This window comes from Papio anubis, chromosome 6, assembly GCF_008728515.1.
Source record: "Papio anubis isolate 15944 chromosome 6, Panubis1.0, whole genome shotgun sequence".
NCBI lineage: Eukaryota > Metazoa > Chordata > Mammalia > Primates > Cercopithecidae > Papio > Papio anubis.
Window position 1 is genome coordinate 7,004,179 of NC_044981.1, and position 26,612 is coordinate 7,030,790.

The following is a 26,612-nucleotide window of genomic DNA, read 5'->3' on the forward strand; positions in this document are numbered from 1 at the left end:
AAACATCTCTTGGCTTTCTGTTGTCTACAGGAAGAAATCCAAACTCCTTAACTTGGCATACAAGGAACTTTGCTTCCAAGCCGAATTTCTAGTCTCAGCTCTTGTCACTGTCTTCTGCCCCACTGCCACACTGAATTGATTCTTACTGCTTCCTGTTGCCTGGATTGTTCATTCTGTTGCATCCCCATCCCCTTCCTTCAGCAATAAAGATTTCATACTCTTTTTTCAAGACCCAACTTAAATACTACCTCTTCTACGGAGAATTAGCTTTTCTGTTGTGAATAACTTTTAACCCCATCTGTCAAGTCTTGTCTGTTTTATCTGTTAACATGTTTCTCTCACTTCAAGAATATTTTTCCATCTCCTGTACCTGGAACGATTGCATAGTTGGTGCTCACTCACCACTGTGTGTTGATTTCTGATACAAAAATGAGAGTTTTTGAAGATTTTGGAGAATAGCCACATGTAATTTGGAAGCTAAGGCCTAAATAGTGCTACAAATTCAGTGAAGGAAATGGACATGAACTAAAGATCTCAGCATACCCGTCAGGCAGAAGGTGGTGCTAGGTGGGAAATAATTAAGTGCTTTGGTGGGAAAGAATTTTGAATTACAGAAATTCTAAAATAAAAGTTGGCTCAGCTTAATGTAAAAGTGAAAAAAACTCCTTGTTAATGCCTGGTTGCGCTAAAAGCTGTCACACTGGGGCCTTTACTAATTATAACCATTTTTCATGGCTCTTGATTTGAAGTTTACATTAAATAGGAGAGATGGGCACACAGATCAAAGACCAAAATAATTTCAGAGCTCCAATGTGTGGGCCCATTTTCTCTGCTTAGTTAGAGTTTTGTTTCATTAGTGGTATGAGTTAATAGGAGTGTTGGTCTGTGTATAATTTAACTTCTCTTTTTTCCGTTACTCCTGGGATTTAAAACAGAATACCAAGCCAGAAACCTATAGGGCATAAATCTTGCTTTATGTGTTTGTATGTGTGTGTGTATGTGCAATATACACATGTGATAATAGCTGATTTTAGATCATATTTATAAAAAATCCCTTTCACTGTTTTAGGGGAGCTTCCTTTATTCTGACACTTTATTGTAAAAAACAAAACATTTCTCTGAATATACAAAATCAAAATCTTAATTTTCTCATAAAAGAGGTAGATATGTCTTCACAAATAGGGGAGATAACCAGGAAGATGGGGTGGGTGTTCTGAAACACAAAGGTGAACCATGGAATAGGTTTCCTGGTTTTTTTTTTTTTTTTTGAGATGAAGTGTTTCACTCTTGTTAACCAGGCTGGAGTGCAGTGGTGCAGTCTCGGCTCACTGCAACTTCCACCTCCGAGGTTCAAGTGATTCTCTCCCGAGTAGCTGGGATTATAGGCGCCTACCACGACGCCTGGCTAATTTTTGTATTTTTTTTTTTTTTTTTTTTTTTAGTAGAGATAGGGTTTTACCATGTTGGCCAGGCTGGTCTGGAACTCTTGACCTCAGGTGATCTGCCCACCTCGGACTCCCAAAGTGCTGGGATTACAGGCGTGAGCCACCGCACACCGCTAGGTTTCCTTTTTAAACAATAGTTTTTTTTTTTGGAGACAGGGTCTCTCTCTGTTGCTTAGGCTGGTCTCAAATTCCTAAACTCCTGGGATCAAGCAGTCCTACCTTAGCCTCCCAAAGTGTTGAGATTGCAGGTATGAGCCACTGCACCTGACATGAATTTTAAAAAGCAAAAACAAAAAAAGACATAGTGTGTGGAAGTTCTTGGTATTTTTTATACAAGGTGAAATCCTGGTTGATTAAAAATACATTACTGTAAATATTTTTTAATAAGTGCTTACCTGCTAACTAGAGTTTAGGCTCAGATCTGGCAGATACATTCAGATATAATATTCTAACATAGTTTTATTTATCAGGAGGCTTGTATGTTTTCCTCTCCAATACAGAAAATAGATTTTTTTTTTTTTTTTTTTGAGACAGAGTCTAAGAGCACTATCTCCCAGGCTGGAGTCCAGGGGCGGAATCTCAGCTCACCTCAACCTCCACTTCTTGGATTCAAGCGGTTCTCCTACCTCAGCCTCCTGAGTAGCTGGGATTACAGGCGCATGCCACCACACCTGGCTAATTTTTGTATTTTTAGTAGAAACAGGGTTTCACTATGTTGGCCAGGCTGGTCTCAAACTCCCAACCTCAAGTGATCCACCCACCTTGGCCTCCCAAAGTGCTGGGATTACAGGCGTGAGCCACCGCTCCCAGCCCAGAAAATAGATTATTTTAAAGTCAGTTTTTCTTTTGCTTTAGGAATTTTAAATGTTTTGGAGGATAATTTTATAAAACTAGTGAACATCTCAAACAGGTTTTCTATGACTTGGTTAGTTAAATCTGTATGTATTTGGCTGAAGTGTTCTACTTAAAAGTTTAAAACCAAGTATAATTTAAAGGAGGCTTAACGTGCATGTCTCTGAATTTGATTGTATTTAAATCATGAAAATAAGGTTTCTGGGAACCATTTGTTCAGAAACTTAAGAAGGCTTCACAACCTCCTGTCCTGAAGTGTGATTCAGTATCAGATTTAGCCTCCTTTTGGAAACAGGCAATTTTCTACCACCAAATTTGCCAGTCCCATGGTGTTTTTTAATTTTTATTTATTATTTATTTATTTTTATTATTAGAGACAGGGTTTCACCATGTTAACCAGGCTGGTCTCGAACTGCTGACCTCAGTTGGTCCACCCACCTCGGCCTCCCAAAGTGATGGGATTACAGGTGTGAGCGCACCTGGCCTCCCATGGTGTTATTTTTTTTCAACATTTACAGATTTTTATTGATTCAGTACCTATTTGAATATCCACTATGCAAGGCTACTGTGTTAAGCACCAAGCTTACCAGTATGGGAAAGATAGTTGAAAGCCTCATAGAGGATATATTGCATCGAAAGAAATGGCAGGCATGGTGGTTCACGCCTGTAATCCCAGCACTTTGGGAGACCAGCCTGGCTAATATGGTGAAACCCCATCTCTACTAAAAACACAAAAATTAGCCGGGCATGGTGGCAGGCATCTGTAATCCCAGCTGCTCAGGAGGCTGAGGCAGGAGAATCACTTGAACCCTGGAGGCAGAGGTTACAGTGAGCTGAGATCATGCTACTGCGTTACAGCCTGGGTGACAGAGTGAGACTCCATTTCAAAAAAGAAAATAAAGAGACATGTTCAGCAACTAAGAAGTCATTTTTATACTTGTGGTACGTGCTACCAGTTAATCGCATTGGTCTTTGTGTGTATGGGAGGAGTGAAAGATGCTGGGAGGCCGGTCAAGGAAGGCACCTTGTGGAAGTGACATTTGAGCTAATATCTGAGTAGCTTGTACAAAGACCCTGAGGTTGGAGAGAGGTGTGTGTCCAGGGAAATGAGAGAAGCACAGTGTGTTTGGAGGAAGACAAGACACAGAACCAGTGAATTACAGGGATGGTGCGGTAGATAAAGGCTAGAGCAGGCTACTAGGAACTCTGGGAAGCTACGAAAAGTGTTAGGCCAGATTAGCATGATGAGATTTGCATTTTTAAAGATTATTCCTACCCAGAGTTGAGAACAGACCTGGCTAGAAGGAAGCAACTGTTTACCTTCTGTTTGGAAGAATGTCAGTTAGAATGCCAGGTTTTGAAACTTTGAAAACGGGCGGTGGCAGTAGAAAAAGGGAGCTTAGAAGGATTTGATAAAGGTTTAAGAGGTGGGAGGGGCTTGGTGATGAGGCAGGGTCGCAGAAGGGAGGCCTGACTTCCTGGTCTCTAGCTTTTGCAGCTGAGTGGATGATGATGCCTCTGACAGTGAAACACTGGATTAATCAAGGTTTATGAACAAGGTGTGTTCTCTACTTTTTAAAGAGCTACATTTATGTCCCCCCCCCCCCCCCCCCGCCCGCTTCTTTTTTTTTTTTTTTCCCCCCAGCTATTTCTTTACTTACACTGTGTTTTAGTTGATTAAAAATTAAGTGCCTAGGCCGGGCGTGGTGGCTCATGCCTCTAATCCCAGCACTTTGGGAGGCCGAGCCATGCGGATCACTTAAGATTGGGACTTTGAGACTGGCCTGGACAACAAGATAAAAAACCCTGTCTCTACAAAAAAATACAAGACTTAGCCGGGCATGATGGTACACACCTGTAGTCCCAGATACTCAGGAGACTGAGGTGGGAGGATCACTTGAACCCAGGAGATTGAGGCTGCAGTGAGCCGTGAGTGTGCCACTCACTGCATTCCAGCCTGAGCAACAGGGTGAGATCCCTTCTTAAAAAGAAAAAAAAGTGCATGGTATGGATGAAGCATGAATAGTACTTATGTAACAGTGAGAAACAGATGTTATGTTCTTGCTAATGGGAAAAAAAGCAATGGCTGCCTCCTATTCTATCCTCTTTCTTTTTCTTCTTTTAATTTCCTGATGCTAAAAGGAAATGGAAAAATTTCTTATAGATGGTCTGAGCTTTTGAATTATTTTTAGATGAGATGTACACCTAAATTTTTTTTTTTTTTTTTTTTTTTTGAGACAAGGCCTTGCTCTGTCAACAGGGTGGAGTGCAGTGGTGTGATCACGGTTCACTAGAGCCTCGACCTCCTGGGCTCAAGCGATCCTCCCATCTCAGCCTCTTGAGTAGCTGGGACTACAGGCGTGCGCCACCATGCCTGGCTAATTTTTTTTTTTTTTTTTTTTTGAGACAGTCTTGTTCTGTTACCTAGTCTGGAGTGCAGTGGCACGATCTTGGCTCACTGCAGCCTCTGCCTCCTGGGTTCAAGTGATTCTCCCTCCTGCCTCAGCCTCTCGAGTAGCTGGGATTACAGGCGCCTGCCACCACGCCTGGCTAATTTTTGTATTTTTAGTAGAGATGGGGTTTCACCATGTTGGCCAGGCTGGTCTCAAAGTCCCAACCTCAGGTGATCCACCCGCCTCAGCCTCCCATAGTGTTGGGATTATAGGCGTGAGTCACTGGACCTGGCCAATTTTTGTATTTTTTGTAAAGACGGGATTTTACTGTGTTGCCCAGGCTGATACTGAACTCCTAGGCTCAAGTGATCTACCCACCTTGGCCTTCCAAAATGTTGGGATTACAGGTGTGAGCTACCACATCCTGCCTAGACCTAAATCTTAAAAGCACTGAAGTTTGTTTTAGCGATGCTTTATCTGTTTGACGTTAGTACAGGGTTCATGGGTAGGGACCTTTGGGTAGGGACCAAGCTAGGACTCTCACAGTGGCTCAAGCCTTTTACTTAGGAGCATCAGAACTCCTTTCATCACCTGATTTTCCAACTTATTTCTTAGTTGGAACCACATAAAGTACCTCAGTGGTCACCCGATGCCCGTAATATATTAGAGTTACATTAGTATTTTGCTTGACCTGTAATCTGTGTGAAAACATAGTTCATTCAGTCAACAACACTTGTTGTGTATCTAATGCGTTGGGCCCTCCACTAGATCTGTGGGTGCCAAAGGAGAAGATTTATTTGACCCCTTTCACAAGAAGTGGAACTTGTCCCCATGGAGTGATTGTCTAGCTGGTATTTAAATACCTCTGGTGATGGCTGACTTGCTCCCTACCCCCAGGCAGTCCTTTGGTTTTTGTTACGTTAATTAACTTTTTTTTTTTTTTAAATGGCAAACAAAATCTTTTTGGAACAAAACCGACTGTGACATGTTTTCCACTGAGTTGATACACACTAGAAGCTGGAGTGCAGGTGTGCTGCCCTGCTCTATGCAACACGGGGAGGCGGGGTGCAGTCTGACCCTGAAACGTCCATCAAGGTGTGCGCCGGCCGCTCAGCAAGTGGCTGTCTGCTACTGAAGATTTCTGTTTCCCGAGGGAAGGTGCCTGCCTCAGTTGGGCCACCAGCCTTTAAGATGGTTTCACGTGAAGGTCTTATTGGGCTCCCATTTTGGGTAATGCTTTTCTCTAATGTCATCAAATAACTCATCAAAACCTCAGGTGAGCATGCTCCAAGGAAGCTTCTCTTTTATGAGGTATCAACCCTGATGGATATAACCTGAACATTCCTTTGAGCCCCATGTAGTGTTCTCCTATATTGAGGAGAATGTGAATTTCCATCTGTCTCTCTCTTTTTATTTTTTTTCTTTTTGAGACGGAGTCTCGCTGTCTCCCAGGCTGGAGTGCAGTGGCGCGATCTCAGCTCACTGCAAGGTTCACGCCATTCTCCTGCCTCAGCCTCCTGAGTAGCTGGGACTGCTGGCGCCCGCCAGCACGCTCAGCTAATTTTTTGTATTTTTAGTAGAGACAGGGTTTCACCGTGTTAGCCAGGATGGTCTTGATCTCCTGACCTCGTGATCCGCCTGCCTTGGCCTCCCAAAGTGCTGGGAGTGAGCCACCACGCCCGGCCTTTTTTTTTTGTTTTTTAAGGGATGAAGTTTTGTTGTGTCACCCATACTGGAGTCCAGTGTTGTGATCATGGCTCACTGCAGTCTTGACCTCCCAGGTTCAAGTTACCTTCCCACCTCAGCCTCCTGAGTAGCTGGGACAGCAGGCGGACACCACCATGCCCAGCTAATTTTAAAAATTTTTGTAGAGGTGGGGTTTTACTGTGTTGCCTGGTCTGGTGTCGAACTCTTGGATTCAAGTGATTCTCCTGCTTTGGCCTCGCAAAGTGCTGGGATCACAGGCGTGAGCCACCGTGCCTGGCCCAGTCCTGTATTTGATCAGATGAATTGAATAGATGGGAACAAAACTCAATGAAGACCTTCTACTCCTCACTTTTTCTGATTGGAATAGCTTGGTGAGGAGATGGCTGGGAAGAAAACTTTAAAAACTGGACTTAAGTGTATTTTTGAAAATTTAAATTTTAAGGTACTCTATAAACAACTTGGAGTCTTCCACTTCGGTGTGACCTAAGCAGATGTATAGATTTAGAGGTCATATGAGAAGTGTGTTATAAATACAGCATGCTAGATAATTGCCTTGTTATGAATATCCAAAATTGGTGTTGATAGTACATTTAGAAACCAGTTTCTGGTGACAAGCATGTAGCAGCTCACTTTTGGATAACCCATCCACAGCTACTTATTTTGAAGAGTGCTGGATAGTGGTGACCACACATACTCTCTGTTGGGTGATGTGTTTTACCTTAAACATTTGTGTTTTTGCCTCGCGTGGTGTTGCCCCTCGGGGCCCTGGTTTGTTGGTGTCTCTAGGCTGTGGGGTATTGGCATGTCTTACATATGACTGTTTTCTGGATATGTTAGACCATCTGTTGCATCATCTGTGAATGAAGGTTGAATTTATTTATTTATTTATTTATTTATTGGAGACAAAGTCTCGCTCTGTTGCCCAGGCTGGAGTGCAGTGACGCAATCTCGTCTCACTGCAGCTTCCACCTCCTGGGTTCAAGCGATTCTCCTGCCTCAGCCTCCCGAGGAGCCTGGACTCTGTACAGGCGCATGCTGCCATGTCCGGCTAATTTTTTGTATTTTAGTAGAGACAGGGTTTCACTGTGTTACCCAGGCTGGTCTTGAACTCCCGAGCTCAGTCAGTCTGCCCACTTCAGCCTCACAAAGTGCTAGGATTAGAGCCACCACTCTCGGCGGAAAGTTGAACGTACTTTACGTAAGGCTCCTGAGGACCAGAGGAGATCACTGAAATAAGTTAATAAATAAATACGTGTTTTGGAATTTTAGTGAGGTTTTCTCAGAGAAGTTCAGAGTGGCATCAGTTAGGCCAGGCCATGTGATAGGTCTTTTTTTTTTTTTTTTTTGAGACGGAGTCTCACTCTGTCGCTCAGGCTGGAGTGCAGTGGCACAATCTCGGCTCACTGCAAGCTCCGCCTCCCGGGTTCACGCCATTCTCCTGCCTCAGCCTCCCGAGTAGCTGGGACTACAGGCGCCCGCCACCACGCCTGGATAATTTTTTGTATTTTTAGAAGAGACGGAGTTTCACTGTGTTAGCCAGGATGATCTTGATCTCCTGACCTCGTGATCCGCCCGCCTTGGCCTCCCAAAATACTGGGATTACAGTCGTGAGCCACCACGCCTGGCCTCATGTGATATGTCTTAAGGGTATCTGTGATATGTCCCTTCTTTGTGTACTCAAAGGTCTGTCATCTTGCTAAGAATGTGATATTGGGATACATGATATAAAGATTACTTTTTCCTTAAAAGTGGACACTCTGCTTTTGAAAGAGAGTGTACGCGTGTTTGGTCCTGTTGCGGCAGTAAGCTCTGGGACCCGGGTGGTCACCTGTCTGAGAGTTTGTCGTTGATTTTACTTTTTGTTTAAGCAGCTCTTGATGTAGATGTGGCAAACATGGTGGCCTGTGTGTTCTGAGGCTTGCTTTGTGCCTTCGTCCCTCCATTCTGCCCTGGAGAGTAGATGCTGTGTGGTCATGTGTTCCTTTTGTGGTGTGCTCAAGAAAAGGCGGGGAGTATATGTGTATTGGGGAGGTGGTGTGGTTAGCACTGGCCAAATTATTATATTTAGAGATCATGATTTATTTCATTGTTACCTTTGCAGGAAATGGAATTTTGGAAAGGCTCATTTAGCCAGCTTGTCTCTAGAAGTCTCATGGTAGCTAGCATTGCCTCTTATGTCTCTTCAGGAAACAGAGTACACAGAAATCCAGTCCTAAACACCAGAAACTGCAAGTGGTTATATTACAAATTAATCTGTCTAGAGTACTGTTAAATAAGTTCAACCCCCAGCATTCAAGTAACAGACCACCTTTGGTGAAAAACATCCCAGGGCCAGGCCTGCCTGTATTTGCTTTAAATCAGATAAACCAGAAGTTAGGCATTTCAGTTTCTCTTCTGCCCATGCTGGATTACTCCATAGGACTCCATTCTGACATGTCAACAATCTAAAGTTATAATTTAGTTTTCACCCTTTGTTGGTTGTTAGGCTTTTCATGTAGAAATACTCCCAGCATGATGGCAGTAGGAGTAGTAATCATAAGATCTAACATTTATTGAGCCTGTACTAGTTACCAGCGGCCTAAATTCTTTTCATGCATCATCTCATTCATTCATCACAACAATTCTTTGACCCCATGATGTAGATGCAGTTGTTATTGACCCCATGATATAGATTCGGATGAGGAAATGGAGACCCAGAGAAGCAGCTAGCTAGTAGGGCTCAAACTGTGAAGTGTGACTCTGAGCTGTGCTTCTGACCGCTGGCAGACTACCTGTCACAGGGACATGATCCATTCACCAAACAAGAACTCACTGAAAACCTGCTGTGTGCAGAGCCTTCCTTGTGAGGCACATCAAGGGGAAAACTGTCCTGGCTTGTGGAAACAGCAGATTACAGCTTACCAGTGGAACAGCTTATTCTAGCCGGTGTTTGACAACATAAGCTAGATCTTCACTTCTGTGATGGTCAGGAGGGAGAGTCAGTGTTTTGTGGAAGTGAGGGGTTTGCAAAGGTGGTGTTAGTACACAAACCAGCTGACTGGGATTTGGGAGCCCTTACAGAAGGGAGGTCGACAAGACACTAAAGCAGAAGGCCTGGGAAAGACCTGTTGGAGAGGTAGGGTGAAACACTGGACAAATCCTGCCCAGTATGGAATTGTCACCCTGTTCCCCTTGGAAAGGTGAGAGTGTAGAACAGAGATGATCTTTTGCAGGGTGGGAGATGTCCCAGAAGTGGAAGAGTGGGGGCTTCAACTCCAGGCTTCTGCTAGTCCTCCATGTGGTTAATGGTGGTGGTGGGGGGGGCTCTCCTGTCTCTTGAAACCTTTCATGTGGGCACCACTTTTAACCCCCCTGAAGGTACTCAGCCCTGTTTCAGACTCATAGGTTGCCCTCTTTTGAAGAGACTCTAAGCTCTGTAAGCATTTGGGAATTTAGTTTTGCGTTGGGTAGGGCCAGTGCCTTGAGAACAGGTTCATTGTTGTTTTATAATAGTTTATTATTTTACGTAATATGGAAACTCAAGGTTTTGCCTCAAAACTGGTATTGGGGTGATTCTGAGAGGCCCAGTGACATGTGGCACTGCTCAAGTGTGATCGCCTCTGGGAAGTGTTGTCTCTTTGTTTTGCTTTTCAAGCAGGAAGAACTGTGCGGACTGGAGGGCAATGAGAGGAGCCTGTTCTGTCTCTTAGAGTGTATTTGGGATGGGGATCCCCAGTGTGCCTTGCTCCTTTGTGAGGGCATCAGAGCAAGTTATGGAACTGGCAGATCTTGAATTACGATAAGTACTTCAAGGTCTGTTTCCTGCTTCTTCCTGTCTGCGGAGAAGGACTGTTTCTTTTTGTTTGTTTGTTTGTTTGTTTGTTTTGAGATGGAGTCTTGCTCTGTCGCCCAGGCTGGCTTGCAGTGGCACAATCTCGGCTCACTGCAACCTCTGCCTCATGGGTTCAAGCGATTCTTCTGCCTCAGCCTCCTGAGTAGCTGGGATTACAGGTGCGTACCACCACACCCAGCTAATTTTTGTATTTTTAGGGTTTCACCATGTTGGTCAGGCTGGCCTTGAACTCCTGACCTTGTGATCTGCCCGCCTTCGCCTCCCAAAGTGCTAGGATTACAGGTGTGAGCCACTGCGCTTGGCCTTATTCCCCCCGCCCCCACTCTTGTTGCCCAGGCTGGAGTGCACTGCAACCTCTACCTCCCAGGTTCAAGGGATTCTCCTGTCTTAGCCTCCCTAGTAGCTGTGATTACAGGCACATACCACCACGCTTGGCTAATTTTGTATTTTTAGTAGAGATGGGTTTCATCATATTGGTCAGACTGGTCTTGAACTCCTGACATCAGGTGATCCGCCTGCCTCTGCCTCTCAAAGTGCTGGAATTACAGGTATGAGCCACCGTGCTGGCAGAAGGAGTGTTTGGAAACTGGTAACAGAGAATTACGTCTTGTGTGCTACCAGCTCAGTTATAACTGACCTATCTTCTCTATTTACTACTATTATTATCATTGTTATTTTTTTCACGGCAGCTGGGTAGTTTCAGCAAAATAATAGTGAAAAGCAATCTGGATTAGGAGGCCAGCATTCTGTGCTCCTTTTTTCCCATCTGTGGAATATCACCTTCAGCGAGCCTGTATCAAGAACTGTTTCTTGACACCTGCCCCGGGTACCAGACTCTGGAAGCACGAGGATGGGTAAAACATGGTCTCTGCCGTAAAACTCGTCAGTGCCTCATAACCAGCAAGGACTAGTGGAGGGGCCTGCAAGTGGGAAGTGGTTGGGAAAAGAAGAGGAAGTGATGCTCTCAAATGTGCAGGGCTTGTCACGTGGAGGAGGAGGATGTGGGGAAGGAAAACGTCCTTCTAGGCAAAAAGAGCAGTTTAAGTACAGGCCCTGGAGTATGAAAATGCGAGGCTTAGCTGAGGACAGGGTAGGGCAAAATGTGGAATGTGACTGGAGGATAGGGCTTAGGCGTGTTGTGTTGAGTTGGAATGACGAGAGGTGTTGGCCCTGGAAAAATGGATGGGGGCTCGGTGGTGGAGTCTGTTGTGAGCCATCAAATGCTTTGGAGCAGGACTGTGATGTGAGCAGCTCTGTGGTTCAGAGAACTGCTAACCCTTTAGAAAATTTAAGTCGGAGAGAAGGCAAGGTGTTTAGCAAACTGCAGTGTGAACTTGGAATTTGGTACTCTCTTTAACAGAATAACTTCTTCCTTTTTTTTTTTCTTTTACAAGAGATTTTTCAGCCCAGGATATGTGGGCTGCCTTCTGAAGCCTTGTTAAATGATAGTGGAAAGGTGGGAACATTTATTTTCAGCAAATAGAATTCAACAGTGTTTAGACTTCCCTAATTGTGTTGTACTAATTGGTACTTATTGAAGGTCATTAGAGTTTGGAATTCTTTAGAGGAGAGGGACTCATTTCTCAAAAAGACTGAGGATGGATACTGGGAGCCGAACTGGGACAATGTATTTCCTAGTAACCCCAAGTTTGGTGTGTATGTTGGGAGTGACTGCAGGGTGGGACAGGGTGTGAGCAGAGGGCCAGCTAATTTGCTGTCTTGATGACTCTGTGGGTGACGGCTTTAGGGGCTGGCAGCGTCTGGTGGAAATAGAATCTGTTCAAAAGGTGGAGCTGCCTTACAGCAGTTGCCAGCTCGCTGCTCACCTGCAGAGCATGTGCCCTCATCTGGGTCACGGCTCTGCCCCTCAGATGTTCCTGGTCCTCTGCTTGGATCCACCCCCTTCACTGCAGCTGAAACAGCCAACAAAGCAGCATCATGTGTTGGAGGCCTGAAAAGTTAGAGTGAATGTGAAGGAAGTCAGCCTGCAGGCCCCAAAGACAATTAATGGTGTAGTAATTATTGTAGAGGCACAACATTGCCTTGTACTCTCAGGTTTTCAGAGTCCTCTGGGGAAGAAATATGAATTTTTTATAGCCTGACTTTTTACATTTCAAAGCTTGTACTCATGGACTAAGGGACTTGGATGGGAGGGTTGTACAAAATGTGGGTAGACCTCCTGTAAATTTGGTAGGTTGGACAGAACACGTACCTCAATCATTTTCATCACTGAAAACGGATTGTTTCATTTTATGATTTTCCAAATTGTTGGCAAACATTTTTTGTTTAGTTTTGTTTTTTAATGTGTTCTCACATTTGAGCTAGGATTGTGCAGGAGGAAGTAGGATTCTGGTAAGCTGAAATGGAGCTTTGGGGGCACCTGGAGGGGAGCTGGGTTGGGGACAGCGTCTGAAAGTGCTGCCTTTAGTGGGTTCAACCAGGGCACACTACTTAGGGGAAGCAGAGCACCATGTATGTCTCTGTGCATAATCATCTCAACAATCTCATGAGGTGTAGCTATTATTTTCCCCTTTTTAAAGACAGGAAACTGAGGCTTAGCGATGCTCCTGTTTCTGAGATCATGCAGCCAGTGACACATGACCAGGAAGCTTTATGGCAGGCTTTAAGAGGAGTTGTTTTAGATAATCTCAATATACGGTGGTACCTGGAGAGTTTCTACCACTTGACTCAATTTGTTTGTCTTGGGGCTGGGCACGGTGGCTCACACCTGTAATCCCAGCACTTCGGGAGGCCAAGGCGGGCAGATCATCTGAGTTCAGGAGTTCGAGACCAGGCTGGCCAATATGGTGAAACCTCATCTCTACTAAAAATAGAAAAATTAGCCAGCTGTGGTGGTGGGCACCTGTAATTCCAGCAGCTCGGGAAGCTGAGACAGGAAGAATTGCTTGACCCTGGGAGGCGGAGGTTGCAGTGAACTGAGATTGCGCCACTGCGCTTCAGCCTGGGCAACAGAATGAGAGACTCCCATCTCAAAAAAAAAAAAAAAATTTTGTTTGTCTTGATTCTTCTCAGTTTGCTTAGATTTGAGCATAACATGTTATTTGAATACTTCCAGCTTCATCTGAAATATCCTGAATTGAGCAATTGCTGTGTTTAGGATGCTAGGTTTAGGCATGGTGGAGTTTGGTGGTTCTTGCCTTTGGGGAGTTGACATTATGAAAGGAATTCTTATGCCATGTGGACCCTGAGCCAAGTTCCCATGGGAAGGCCAGGCTCACAGAAACTCTCAGGAGTGGGTCTGCACTTCTAGGAAAAGCACAAGTAGGGGCTGAGAGCCCAGCGGGAAAGCAGGTTGGTTTTGAGTTTACAGTGTAATTTGGTGTTAAGGAAGGTGTCTGAGAAGATGGGTTGGAGGGATAGTGGGGTAAGATGGAACGGTGGGGCAGGATTCGACCTTTTCTTCTTTAAGTGGTAAGGAGTCTAAAGTTTTTGAGTAGAGAAGTGACGGCTGGCCTGCGTAGGCCTTGGAGACACCCTCAGCAGTGGGCATGTGGTTTGTGTGTCTGTGCTTTGGGTGGCTGCCGTGGCTTACTTTACTGTTTGCTTTTGGCCTGAGGCAGAGAGCATCCCGTGGCAGCTGGTACAGGATGAACCGAGAGGCAGCACCCAGGATATCTGAATTGCCTAAAGCCACTGCAGTGATGTACACCCATAGGGAAGCTTTATTTCTTTACAGCCATAGACTTGTTGAAAAGCTGAATCACATAACTCTGGCTTAATATTTGACTTCGTGGTTACCAATTCCAGGTGAGCCACCTTCAAGAGGGGTACCATCCTGTTGTCAGAAAGGTGCGGCTGGGCAGCAGGGAACCTGGGTTCCACTTTAGCCCTGACATAGAAGGTTTTGGTTCATGTACCTTAGGTCTGGTAGGCCCCCTTTGGGTGCTTGTTTACTGAACTGATTTATCGTGTTTATAATGTTGGTAGATGGGTATATATATACCAAGACCTGGTTTACTGAAGGTAGGGCCAGGCGCTTTCCAGCAGTCTGTTGAGTGGAGCCACGGGTCAGTCAGGACACCTGGCCCACAGCACCGTGAGCTAGTGGACCGGCTTGTGGTCCCAGGTGTTGCAGTGTGGCACTTGAGCCCACGCTACTGACTCGCCCCTCCCCCACCCAGTTTTGGAGTCATGCTGAGTCTTTGCCTGTTGCTGTTCTCTGCCTCAGCTCAAAAGGAGACAAGGATTGCCTTCACCTGCCCTCATTGGGGGCAAGAGCAAGTCTGGATAAATGACTTTTACTGATAATTCCTCCAAATCATTTTTATCCTCCATAGCCGACACTCCTTCCTCTAAAAACCTGCAAAGTAGTAGTAAATCCCTTTCCATTCCTCCCCTTTGCTCTTTCAGGCTTCTGGTAAAGCTGGAAGCATCTGAAAGAGAGGCAACTGAAGCCAGGGCTGCCGTAATCCACACGCTCTGGACGTCACCCCGGGTGACTCAGATTTGGTTGCATTTGTCATTTCACAACCACCTGCATCTGATCCCACTGTGTGGGCAAACTCTCTGCTGGGAGTCTCTGCCTGGTGCCCGGTCCTGGGAGCATAGCATTCTTCCCTAGAATTGCTTTCCCCAGCTCTTTCTCTGTAGCTTTAGCCATGGGGTTCACTATGAAAGCTGCCATGCCTACCCTCCCCATTCACTTTTGTTAATAGTTATTTCTTTTTTTTTTTTTTTTTTGAGATGGAGTCTTGCTCTGGCAACCTCTGCCTCCCAGGTTCAAGCAATTCTCCTGCCTCAGCCTCCCGAGTAGCTGGGATTATAGGCACCTGCCACCACACCCAGCTACCTTTTGTATTTTTAGTAGAGATGGGGTTTCCCCATGTTGGCCAGGCTGGTCTCGAACTCCTGACCTCATGATCCACCCACCTCGGCCTCCCAAAGTGCTGGGATTACAGGCGTGAGCCACTGTGCCTGACCGTTAATAGTCATTTCTAAGAAGAAAATATGTACCATCATATGCCAGTCATGTTAAATGCTTTCTGTGCATTTTCTTCATAGTCCTCACAACAGTCCTTTTGGTATAATTATCCTCATTTTGCAGATTTGGAAGGTGGCATTTGGGGAGATCACCCTAATCTTTTCAGTTACCTAATGTAATGTACAGGAGGCATTATACCTCTAGCAGTCTGTATTTCATCTCATTTAATCTTTGCATCAATTTATAAGTTCACTGTTATTTCTGTTTACAGATGAGGAAACTGGGGTTTAGTTTAAATAACTTGCCAAAGGTTACTGTGGCTAGTTAGTGATGGAGTCTGAATTCAGACCCAGGCCAGTGTACTCCAGTGCAAGTGCTCTTCATCTTTTCACTTCTGCATTTGTTTAGTAAGTAAAAATAGGGCTGACAAAGCTGATAGCTTGTCGAACTCCTGGCCTCAAGGGATCCTCCCATCTCAGCCTCCCAAAGTGGTAGGATTACAAGTGTAAGCCATCACACCCAGCCAAAGCTGATGGCTTCTATTGGATTTGTTTTCTAATGCTTTGTCCATTTTTAAATGGGGGAAGAGAGGGAGATAATGTACTATAGTTGAAGCACTTTGAGGACTTTTTGTTCTTTTTTTTTTTTTTTTGGAGACAGAGTCTCCAGTGTCACCCAGGCTGGAGTGCAGTGGTGTGATCTTGACTCACTGCGACCTTCACCTCCTGGGTTCCTGTGATTGTCATGCCTCAGCCTCCCAAGTAGCTGGGACTACAGGCGCGCACACCACTCCCAGCTAGTTTTTGTATTTTTAGGAAAGATCGGGGTTTTTGTGTTTGTTTGTTTGTTTGAGATGGAGTTTTGCTCTTGTTGCCCAGGCTGGAGTACAATGGTGTGATCTCAGCTCACTGCAGCGTCCGCCTCCTGGGTTCAAACGAAAATTCTCCTGCCTCAGCTTCCAAAGTAGCCGGGATTGCAGGCATGCGCCACCATGCCCAGCCAATTTTTGTATTTTTAGTAGAGACAGGGTTTCATCATGTTGGTCAGGTTGCACTCGAACTCCTGACCTCAGGTGGTCCACCCGCCTGGGCCTCCCAAAGTGATGGGATTACAGACGTGAGCCACTGCGCCCAGCCAAGATCAGGTTTTACTGTGTTGCCCAGTCTTGTCTCCTGGGCCTCAAGCGATCCATCGACCTGGGCCTTCTAAAGTGGTGGGATTAGAGATGTGAGCCACCACGCCCAGCCACTTTTTGTTCTTTTTAAGCATTTTATTCACTGATGCCTCCCAAGCACTTGCTATAGTGCCCGGCACATGCTAGGTGCTCAGTCAGTATTGGTTGAAGGAATGAATGAGGTACAGGTTATTTGACCTGTTTCACAGGGGGCGATATTGACAGAGCAGTTGGGTATCTTACCCATAGGCATGCACTGTTGTTGAAAGCTTTTGCTCTTCACACACAGATCTTTTCTGTTTTTAAACAGATTTTTTTTTTTACAAGTACAAAATGGAAGTCATTAGATCTAAGTCATGGGATTGTAGACTGTAATATAACACACTATAAATACCCAGTGTCTGGTATACAATGTAAACATTCCGTAAGTGACTCTGTGTTTGTTGTGGTTGGAGTGTCTTTTCTGCATGTGCCCTCATTTTGGGTAGGGTTGCCACACAGATTAGGAAAGTTAAAAATTTGTGAGCCATGGAAACCTTTTAAAAACATGTTTAGTTAATTCAGTGTTTCTATCTTTGCTATACTATCCATCAAGCAATACAAGTAGTCAAATTGGTGAAATGAGTTCACATCTATCCTGGGCAAGTGGACAAGTGGTTATGACTGGCAAGATTTGATTAAATGATATTTGCATTTTCCCTGTTTACAGTTGTAGAGCATGGCAGTGGAAGGGGCCTCAGGGAAGCATGGTTCGTTTCTTTTCCTTATACCCCCTTAACTTACAGGTAAGGAAAGTGAGGCCTGGAGAGATGCAGGGGGCAGGCTGGATGTGAAACTCTGGTCTTGCATGTCACATTCTCTTAGACATCAGCTCACCCTGCCAAATCCAGGTTCCTGGATGGGCTTGTATGAACACTTTAGTGGTGGAGCCACAATTATTCCTACTATGATGTTGTTAGCAGATTATATCAATAATCCACCAAGAGCCAAGAAATCAAAATCAGGACTGTGTAAACATTGTTTTTTACCCATCATAAAATGTTCTTTTTTTCTTTTTTTTTTGAGACGGAGTCTCGCTCTGTCGCCCAGGCTGGAGTGCAGTGGCCGGATCTCAGCTCACTGCAAGCTCCGCCTCCCGGGTTTACGCCATTCTCCTGCCTCAGCCTCCCGAGTAGCTGGGACTACAGGTGCCCGACACCTCGCCCGGCTAGTTTTTTTTGTATTTTTTAGTAGAGACAGGGTTTCACCGTGTTAGCCAGGATGGTCTCGATCTCCTGACCTCGTGATCCGCCGGTCTCGGCCTCCCAAAGTGCTGGGATTACAGGCTTGAGCCACCGCGCCCGGCCCTAAAACTGGATTTTTACTGCACAGGCAGGGAGAATTACCATCATGTGGTGGACCTTGTGAGAGAGGTATCATATGACTAAGCGAGTCAGCTGACCTCAGTTAAAGGGCTATGACCATCTGTACAATGGGACCAGTACCTTCTCCAACTGTTGGTCTCAACTGAATGAGATTCCATGTCTGAGGAGTGATCGGGGTGATGATGACTTTTGATGGAACTGACCTCACACAGGTTTCTGGGGGAAAAACCACCAAATTTTATTTTAAGAATTCCAAAATAATTTTACAATTTTGATTTGGGTAGAAGTTTGATTTGAAAAGGGACTTCATCTGCACCTTCTCTCTTGCCTTTTTTTATAGATGTCAGTAATGCCAGTATTTTAAAAAGTAGAAATGAGTTATAAATTATATCTTAAGGATTTGTTTGTTTTGGAGAACTGTTTAATTGGCTAGGATTTCTCCCCCCTTCAGTAGCTTGAGATCCCCATGACTAGGCAATATGGAGATAATAGTAAACAACTAAGCTCTTTGTAAGAGATGTTATTTATTTATTTATTTTTAAATAGAGAATAAGGTATTGCTATGTTGCCCAGGATGGTCTCCAACTCTTGGGCTCCAGCAATCCTCTAGCGTCAGCTTCCCAAAGTGTTGGGATTACAGGCATGAGCCACTACGCTCAGCCTGAGACATTATTTGAGGAGGAGGTCATGAATACATAATAAACTTAGGAGGAGTACAAATGAAAAGTTTTCTCTTGAACCTACATGTTTGAACAGGAGAAGAGGTGATTTTTAGGTATAATGGTGTGCAAAGTGACAACAGTTTCTAAAGACATTTAAAATAATAAAGTATAAATATCTTTATTCAGGATGAACTGGGTTCTGAAGCCTGATGTTTTCAAGAGTTCTTTATTATCAGGTGGCTTGTGAAAGCCCATCGTTAACCAAACGTGTTGTGTTTGCCTCAGAATTTCATTAAAAAGTATGCGTACGTTCATATCCCCCTTATGTGAGGTGGCAGTGAAACAGAAACTTGATAGAAATATTGAGGAGGGGAAAAGATGAAGCCACCGTGGCACCTGGCCTCCCTCTTTCACTTCCCTTTCCAACTCTGCTCCTTTGAGATGTTCTTCAAGAAGATGGAGGAAGCTTGCTGGGTTTAGGGTCATCACCCAGGATCTGGCGGCGGGAGTAGCTCAGCACTGGGAGTTCCCTTCACAAAGCCCAGAGCTAACTCACACATCCAGCTGCTGTCAGGAGTTGGGCAGTCCTGTCCCCTGGCTTTCCTGGGAAGGCCTGGGTGGAGGAGGCAGGAGCAGGCAAGGGACCAAGAGAGTACCTGGTAGACCTGATGCCTCCCCCTTCCCCCTGGGCCCCCAGGGAAGGAGCTACCTTGTGGACTGGGGTACAGGGAATAGAGGGTTGGAATCCAGAAAAGAGGGTGGAGGGCATGACTGCAGTTACTGCAGTTGTCTCAGGACAGACAGACCAAGCCCTGGTGCAGAAATTGTTTGGCTGTTGGCCTTTTTCTCTTCAGCTGTTTGCATGCAGGAAGTGCCTTTGATAAAGTATGGTTTGCTAACATGAGTATGATATGCATGTGCATTTTTGGATGCCAAACACATAGGCAGATAAAACTAAGAAGCCAAACGCTAAGATAGTTGTTGATGAATTGAAACTAGCCTAACTGGCTCCACTGTTGGAGTCATTCGCTCAGACTACTCCAAAGTTTTGTTTGGTCTACCAAAAACATTAGTTGGAAAGGTACCGCATTAATTTAAGGCAGGGAAGCCTCCAGCACGTGAGAGTCGCGTCTCTCTCGGTGATGCTGGGAGGGAAGGATGGGAGATGAGAGTCATTTCACCGCCGCCTAGCTCCTCCTCTTCCTCTCCCTGCCCTGGAGTTGCAGCCTCAGCTTTCAGAGTCTCTTGCCTGGTGCTAGGCCCGGCGAGCGGTTGGATTTTAAGTATTTCTCAGTTATTTTCAGTATCATCAGTCATCACTTTCAGAGTTCCTTTTCTTTTTCAAGGGTACCCAGTCTAACTGTTTAGCTCCTTTTCAATAGCCCTCCTCACTCACTTATGCCCAGTCAGAAAGATTAATAATGTTAACTGATTTACTATCGCTGCAAAAAGCATTAGTTAATTAGACTTTTACACCTCAGTCAGATGGCATTAGACACCCTTTGTGCACTTTAACTCAAGGATGTTAAAGACCTAAATCTTTCAGAAAAAAAGAAAAGAAAGAAAAAGGACAGGCACTTTTCCAGTTTAAGCTGCATGTTGGTCCATGTTAATTAGGCATTTGTCCTTTAGTCTGGAGGTGATAGAAAATGCCAGTTACTGTGGTATTTAACTGACATCAAACTCCTGTCCAAATAATTCAGTTAGGCCCAGCCTTCTCTCTTAATTGGTGGGAAGGAAAACTTCGGCACACACCCAGAATAGGGAGGAAACTGTTACTTACGTTGAACGTTTTAAAGTTCATTCTGAAGGATCTGAAGGACACTTGGATATTTTTTAAATTAACTATCCATTTGAGCTTTTTAAAAACAGTTACAAAAGAATCTCCCCTAAAACTTGAGCTACCCCAGATGATTAGGTTTTGTAAGTCTTCAGAAAATGAAAGTTTAGTAATTGTTGTTATCCAAGGTCAAAATGGTGGTTGTTATCCAAGGCTCTTATAGATTTATGTATCTGTTTGGCCCTGTTTTAAAAAGTGCTCTAAAAATTGACAGTTTCTAGCTCACACTCATATTTCTTTATTAATACCAGAAATTCACAAATGGGTTAAGGCGCACCCAGCAGTATACACATTTAAAAATCACTATAAGCTAGCATATTGGGACAAAAGTGACATGACTATGATTGTTTCATGGGAGCAATTAGATGACACTTTTTGTTTGTTTTGTTTTTAAAAGCAGCTTGTTCCTAGTTGCTGGAGAAGGTAATCCTCTTTAACAAGAGTATAGTTTACCTTATGAGTTATGTAAAACAATTACAAAAATAATGAAAAGATTTTTTTTCTGATTAGTGGGTAGCCTTATTTGACTTTAAACCTTACTCACTTTTGTGTATGTTTCTAGCCAAAGGTTCACACATTTGAGAGCATTTCACTTTTAGTACTGAACTACTTTTTCGTGCACTGAATGAATACAATATGTTAACACTCCTGTAAGGCCCAGAATTGCTTGGCTGCCCCTTGCCCTGCCTGCCTGGTACTGGCTGAAAAGGTACCATTGTTTGTTCTGCAAACACTGAGTGATGTTTGTTTCCAAGGTGACTGGTTCTATTGCTGCCCTTTAAGCAAAGGTGGGAGGGGGGATGGGGGAGAGAGAAAGTTGGCTTTAAACACCTGAGAGCATCCTGTTCTGGGTACAGTGTGTGTATGTATATGTTTGTAAGTTGAAATTTTATTTTAACTGAGGTAATTGGAGAAAAAGGGATAGTGTAGAAATTAGAGGAAAAGACAGTAAGTTAAAAATATCAGTAGGTTCTGATATTTAACTCAATATACTTTGAGTGAATGTAATGGTAAGAAATGTTAAAATTTAAAGATCTGATTTGACTGAAGTTAACTGTTTACATTTGGAGTTAAGGGGAGAAAAAATATTTTAGATGATAACTGTTGAAATGTTAAATATATTTTTGCATGAAATAGTTCTTCAGCTATAACCTATGTGTAGTAGCTATTTAGAAGAATAAATATTTGACAATATAACTGAAATGGTTATTGGTCAGGTAGTTGGGCCTTCAAAAAAAGTATGAGAGAACATGAAATATAAACAGATTTAAGTTCTGTAAAAACAAAATCTGTAAAACCATTTAGGCATATTTGTGTTCAGAATTTTCCAAAAAGATAAAATAGATTAAAAGTATCTTCTAATTGGTAGTATATATTGACTCAATTCATTAGACTTTGGAAATTTATATTTTATCAGAACTTTTAGATTCAGACTAGAAAAAAAATTCCTTCTTGGTCCATTCCCCCACCCACCTTTTTTATTGTACATAGATGCTGTTAACAGAACTTTGCCTTTTTCATTCCTATCAGGTTTAGTACAGTTCATGCGCAGGTTTCAGTAAACATTAACTACTTTTATCAGAGCTTGCAGTGTGCTGAATGGTTAGCAAAGAGAGTGTACTGCAAGAGACAGATGAAAATGAGAGAGTCCAAGGTCACATGGATGTTGAATTTTTTTTAATTATTGAGAATTTAGGGGAAAGAACATCAGGCTTCACACTTTAAGTCTCTTTATGTGGGCCTGCCACATGGCTTCTTTGCCAGCTTTTGTATGTACTGAAGCTAAAACATTTGTTCTGATGCTGTGAGTGGCAAGGCAAGTGACTTTAAAACGTGGTTTTTTTCTTTCAATTAAACAAAGTTTTATTCAGGGCTGCCTTCTAGGATGAAAGATTCTCGAGGCCCCATCAAAGACGTCATGTAACACTTATCACGGTGATTCTGAAGACTCTTGAATTTTATAGGGATATCCTTTTTTCCCTTTCTCAAATATTTTTCAGGATTGCCTTCTGATAATCTATTTCGTTTCTGGAGTTAGCACAGTAACTCGTAAACCAAATGCTAAGATGAAATCTGAAACACAGACATAGAATAAACATGTTTTGGATATCATGTAATGTTCCCCATCTTTTGCCTGTCATTTTCGAAAACAAGAATGTGATTTGTGCTTATTTTTAGAGAAAAGGACACGAACATGTAAGAAATTACTGACAAAAATTATTTTCCTCCTGCTCCTCCGATCCAATAGGTGTTGAGGCCGCTGGGCCCTCCTTTTACTCCTTAGCTGGACAGCGGATTCGGGCTCTGCCCCTTGACTAAGGCTGAAGTGGAAAGTTGCGGAGCTAGAACAAGAGTTGTTCCTTAGGGTGGTGTCCCTAAACTTGAAAGTGGACTCGGTCCTGCTCGCAGGTGGGCTTGCACGCGCCAGGCTTCGTGTGGTGGCTGGCGCGCGCCGGCCCTCGAGCGCCAGCGTGGGTGACCCGTGCCCCGCCCCGGACGGTCTTTTCACCCTGTTCTGTTTCTGGGGAGGGACGAGGGGAAGACAGCGGGTGCCTTCCCTCAGAGGCGGGCAGCCATTGTGCCTCGGGAACACGGTCTGAGTAGAGTTGTGTTCGCACAGCCGAAGGCGCCCGGCTGCCCTCCCGGGGCCTCGAGGGTCTGTCTGTGCCCTCCTCGTCCGAGTGCGGCAGGCGAGTGCGGGAGGCGGCGAGCGGGCAGCCGACTGCCGGGGCTGGCCTGCGTCAGGGCTCCACTGCCGCGGGGGCCCCCTCGGGCCGCCCCCAGGGCTCCCGCGGTGGGTGTCCGGTGAGCGGGTAGCGAGGCCATCAGTCAGGGCGGCGGGCGCCGATTGGCTGGCGGGGGCCGGGCGGGGCGGGGCTCGGTGTTCGTTCGCGCTGTCGTTCCCCTGTGAGGAGAGCCGCGTCTTCCAGCGGACCTTGCCGCTCTTTCCTCAGCCGCGAAGGGCACGGCCGCTGGGAACACAACCTAATGAACAACCAGAGCTCTTCAGATGCCTTTAGCAACTCAGCTCCTTAAAAATAATAATAAATTCCTGTCAGGGAAAGATTAGAAGATGAGTGTGCTTGGAGCGAATCCATGCCCCCCCCCACCCTCCTTTTTTGGCCAGAGGGCATTTAGCCTGTGACCACTTTTAAATTTTCACAAGATTTGCATAGACATGAGCATGCCTACTCGCATTATGTAATTATTTGCCCAAATAAGTCCCCATTGAAACATTTGGCTTCCCTGATGGCTATTTCAGAATAAAAACATGTAGCAGGGTATTTCATGATGGGTAGCTCCAAAAACTTTTGTTTAAAAGAAAAACCGCGTATCTAGAAAATGCTCCTTAAAGCCTTTTTTGACGAGGAGGAGGGGTGCAGACACTGCTGAGGCAAAGTGGACATGGAAGGAGCGGGGCGTGTGTAGGACAGAGCCCAGGAGAACGGGCAGCCGCGTGGCCGGGCCAGGAGGCAGGGCCTTTCTGGCTCTTTCCGCAGAGGGCTGGATAATTGCCTCTCCTTTCTAAAAGGAGCCGTTTTTCAGGGCCGGGCACGGTGGCCCTCGCCCATAGGCTCACGCCCATAATTCCAGCACTTTGGGAGACCGAGGCTGGCGGATTATCTGAGGTCAGGAGTTCGAGACCAGCCTGGCCAACATGGTGAAATCCCATCTCTACTTTAAAAAATACAAACATTACCTGGGCGTAGTGGCGCGCGCCTGTGATCCCAGCTCCTCAGGAGGCTGAGGCAGGAGAATCGCTCGAACCCGGGAGGTGGAGGTTGCAGTGAGCCAAGATCGCGCCACTGCACTCCAGCCTGGGCAACAAGAGTGAAACTCAGTCTTTAAAAAAAAGGCTATTTTCTGAGAATGGAGGTGGAGGACCACACAAAACCCAGTCAGTTCCTGTGGCTTCCACTTTTACACCGTCCTCCGAGAGCCGGCTCCCGTGCCTTTCCCAGCTGCGCTGCCCTTGGCACCACCGGGTGCCTGTCCCCCGCAAAGCTGGACGCCCTTATCTCTCCCGCCTGCCCTCAGTGTCAAGTCTCCCTCCAGGACGCAGTTTCTCGATGTTCTGTACTGGAAGTACATCACCAGTGAGGGCAGTAGGTCACTGTTTGGTAACCATCAGGCTGTTCTGGGTGGCTAAAGGTTGCCTGCTGCCAGGTGCCTTGCTGAGTGTGCCCTGTCTTCGTCTAAGACAGTTCGTGGGGTCAGGCTTGACCCCCAGCAGGCCCGTTTCATGAGCTGGCTCCTCTGCAGCCATGTGATGGGCAGAACCACGTGGGCCAGCTTACCAAGCCAGGGCACTGACTTCTGCCCCAAGGCCGGGCAGGGAGGACCCCAGCACCAGGCACTCTAGGACCCTAGAACGAGTTCAGTGACTTGACGTGGCACCACTTCTCTCCACTTTGAGACTTACCTCACTTTTGCTTCACCACCTTTGGTGGTTGCTTTTCTCCTAACTGTGATTCTTCATTCTTCATGGGGGGATAGCTTTTCTCTTCTGCACATGCGGGGACCCCACTCCAGGAGGTTCTAGTGGAGCATGAACCATTGACTGGGCCATGGCCATTGGAAGCTTCCCAGGCGATGCAAATACAAAGCCCTAATAAAGCTTTCAAAACTGCTTTAGAAACAGGTCACTTTTATATTTGTGTTGGAAACTTGTCTTGAGACAAATGAATACATTTGAGCCACTGGGATTTTTGGGGAAAATACAGCTAAAAGGGTTAGGAAATGATGCATAAGGAAATTCTCCCATCTGATGCTTGCTTGCCTGCTGCAAACCTGAGTGTTTTCTATTAAGTGAGGCATTGTGGTTCCTGTGCTAGCCCTGATAGACCTTCAGCACCGGCAGGTGTAAATGTGGCTCATTAATTTTTTAAGAAGTTGGAGCTCTGACAGTTTTCAGGGATGCTAGTAGCTGGTACCAGATGTTTCTTTTGTTAAGGGTATGGAGAGGCAGTGTCACAAGTAATCAGGCTATAGTCGTTCACTCCCTTGGTCTGAGACTATGGGTTTTGTGGTGCTGAATATTTTCTTAAACCAAGAAGGGTGTGGGGAGGTGCACGTTCTGGTTTCTAGATGGGCTTTCCCCTGACACTGGCTCATGCAGTAAGTATTATCTTATGTAGAGGTGTTGACTCAATTATCATTAGGCCCAGCTCCTGTTAGAAGAGAGTAAATGGTGCTTGGGGCCTCTTTATCTAGACCGTTTTGCCACAGCTGAAGTGACAGCCTGTGCTTCTAACTGAATTCAGTCCTTTTTTTTTTTCACTCCCTTACTGTGGAACAACAGCAAAGTCGGCCGCTCATCATTCGGGTGCAGACTTTACAGCCTCTGAACAGCCTCTGCTTTTGCAGTTTATGAATGCACCATTTGTTGTTTTGAGCACAACTGTTAGATACAACTGGCCTCCGCAGCCCACTCTGCCGGCGACCAGTGTGCATCACTGCAGCCTTTTTTTCTTTTTCTTTTTTTTTTTCTTTTTTTGCATAGGCCAAATTTTTGCTTTAAATACCACCATTTTGTCCACACTAGAATTTCTTTGACCCAACTTACATTTTTTCAAATGTAAGTTTCAGAAATAAGGTTTTAATTTGCTCAAACTGTTGGTCTAGGGATCCTGAATAAGTGCAAGTATTTTACTTCATTAAAGGGGGAATTGTTTTTGTGGCTTGATTTTGCACACTTTTTAAAAAATTCTCAAACATGTGACTTGCAAATTTTCCTTTAAATTGGGTTGAAGTTAGAAAGTTTCATTATTTTCTAAGTCATTATATTTTTTCTTTTTGAGCTTTACACACGAATAATGTCTTCAGTTTGGAACTTAAGGTAGATCTTAAATGTTTTCATAACAAAAAGTAAGTATATGAGGTTATAGATATGTTAGCTTGATTTAACCATTTCACAATATATACATATATCAAAACCTAACCTGTACACCATATGCATACGATTTTAGTTTGTCAACTATATTATAATGTAAAACTCAACTTTTAAAAAAGAATTTAAGGGAAACTGTGAAAACCACACTTTACAATGTGGTATTGAAGAGTATTTATAAGTAATTGCTTAATTTCTTATTCTTCTGCTCTTGAAACAGGGTCTTATCCAAAGGTGATAGCATTAATGTTAGGATTTTCACTTCTGTTTTGTTTTTCTCACATAGACATTCTTTGACCCTGTGTAATTATGTAGGTGTTGTGTTCTCTGGTTGTCTCAATGTCTCCTTATACATTGACATTATTCCTTTTTTTTTTTTTTTTTAACAAATTCTATTTATTTGTATTTTAGTTAATAAAGTATATTTTAATCTTTTTCTGCTGTGCTTTACATATTCAACAATTGGTTCAAATTGTCAGTTGTAACTGCTTTTAGGCCTTGCTTCGGCCAA

At 44.6% G+C, this 26,612-nt stretch overlaps 2 protein-coding genes across 15 annotated transcripts in view; one reads left to right on the forward strand and one right to left on the reverse strand.

Moving 5' to 3' along the window:
* Positions 1–26,612, forward strand: part of RREB1 (ras responsive element binding protein 1) — a 198,518-nt gene that overhangs the window by 62,342 nt on the left and 109,564 nt on the right. For 2 of the 14 annotated variants that reach the window (XM_009204396.4, XM_009204399.4), the window contains exon 1: positions 17,600–21,087. The exons of 11 other annotated variants lie outside the window; for them this stretch is intronic. The gene's annotated coding sequence lies outside the window, so the exon portion shown is untranslated. Of the gene's footprint in view, positions 1–17,599; positions 21,088–26,612 lie in introns of those variants that run through there. One more of the 14 variants, XM_021936973.2, reaches the window with a different exon arrangement.
* Positions 21,684–26,612, reverse strand: part of LOC116275315 (serine/arginine repetitive matrix protein 3-like) — a 35,788-nt gene continuing 30,859 nt past the window's right edge. The window contains exons 6-7 of the mRNA XM_031667244.1: positions 22,424–23,116; positions 21,684–22,284 (exon numbers count right to left, since the gene is read on the reverse strand). Coding sequence (XP_031523104.1) covers positions 22,273–22,284; positions 22,424–23,116 — 705 coding nt within the window. The 3' untranslated portion in view covers positions 21,684–22,272. The remainder of the gene's footprint in view (positions 22,285–22,423; positions 23,117–26,612) is intronic.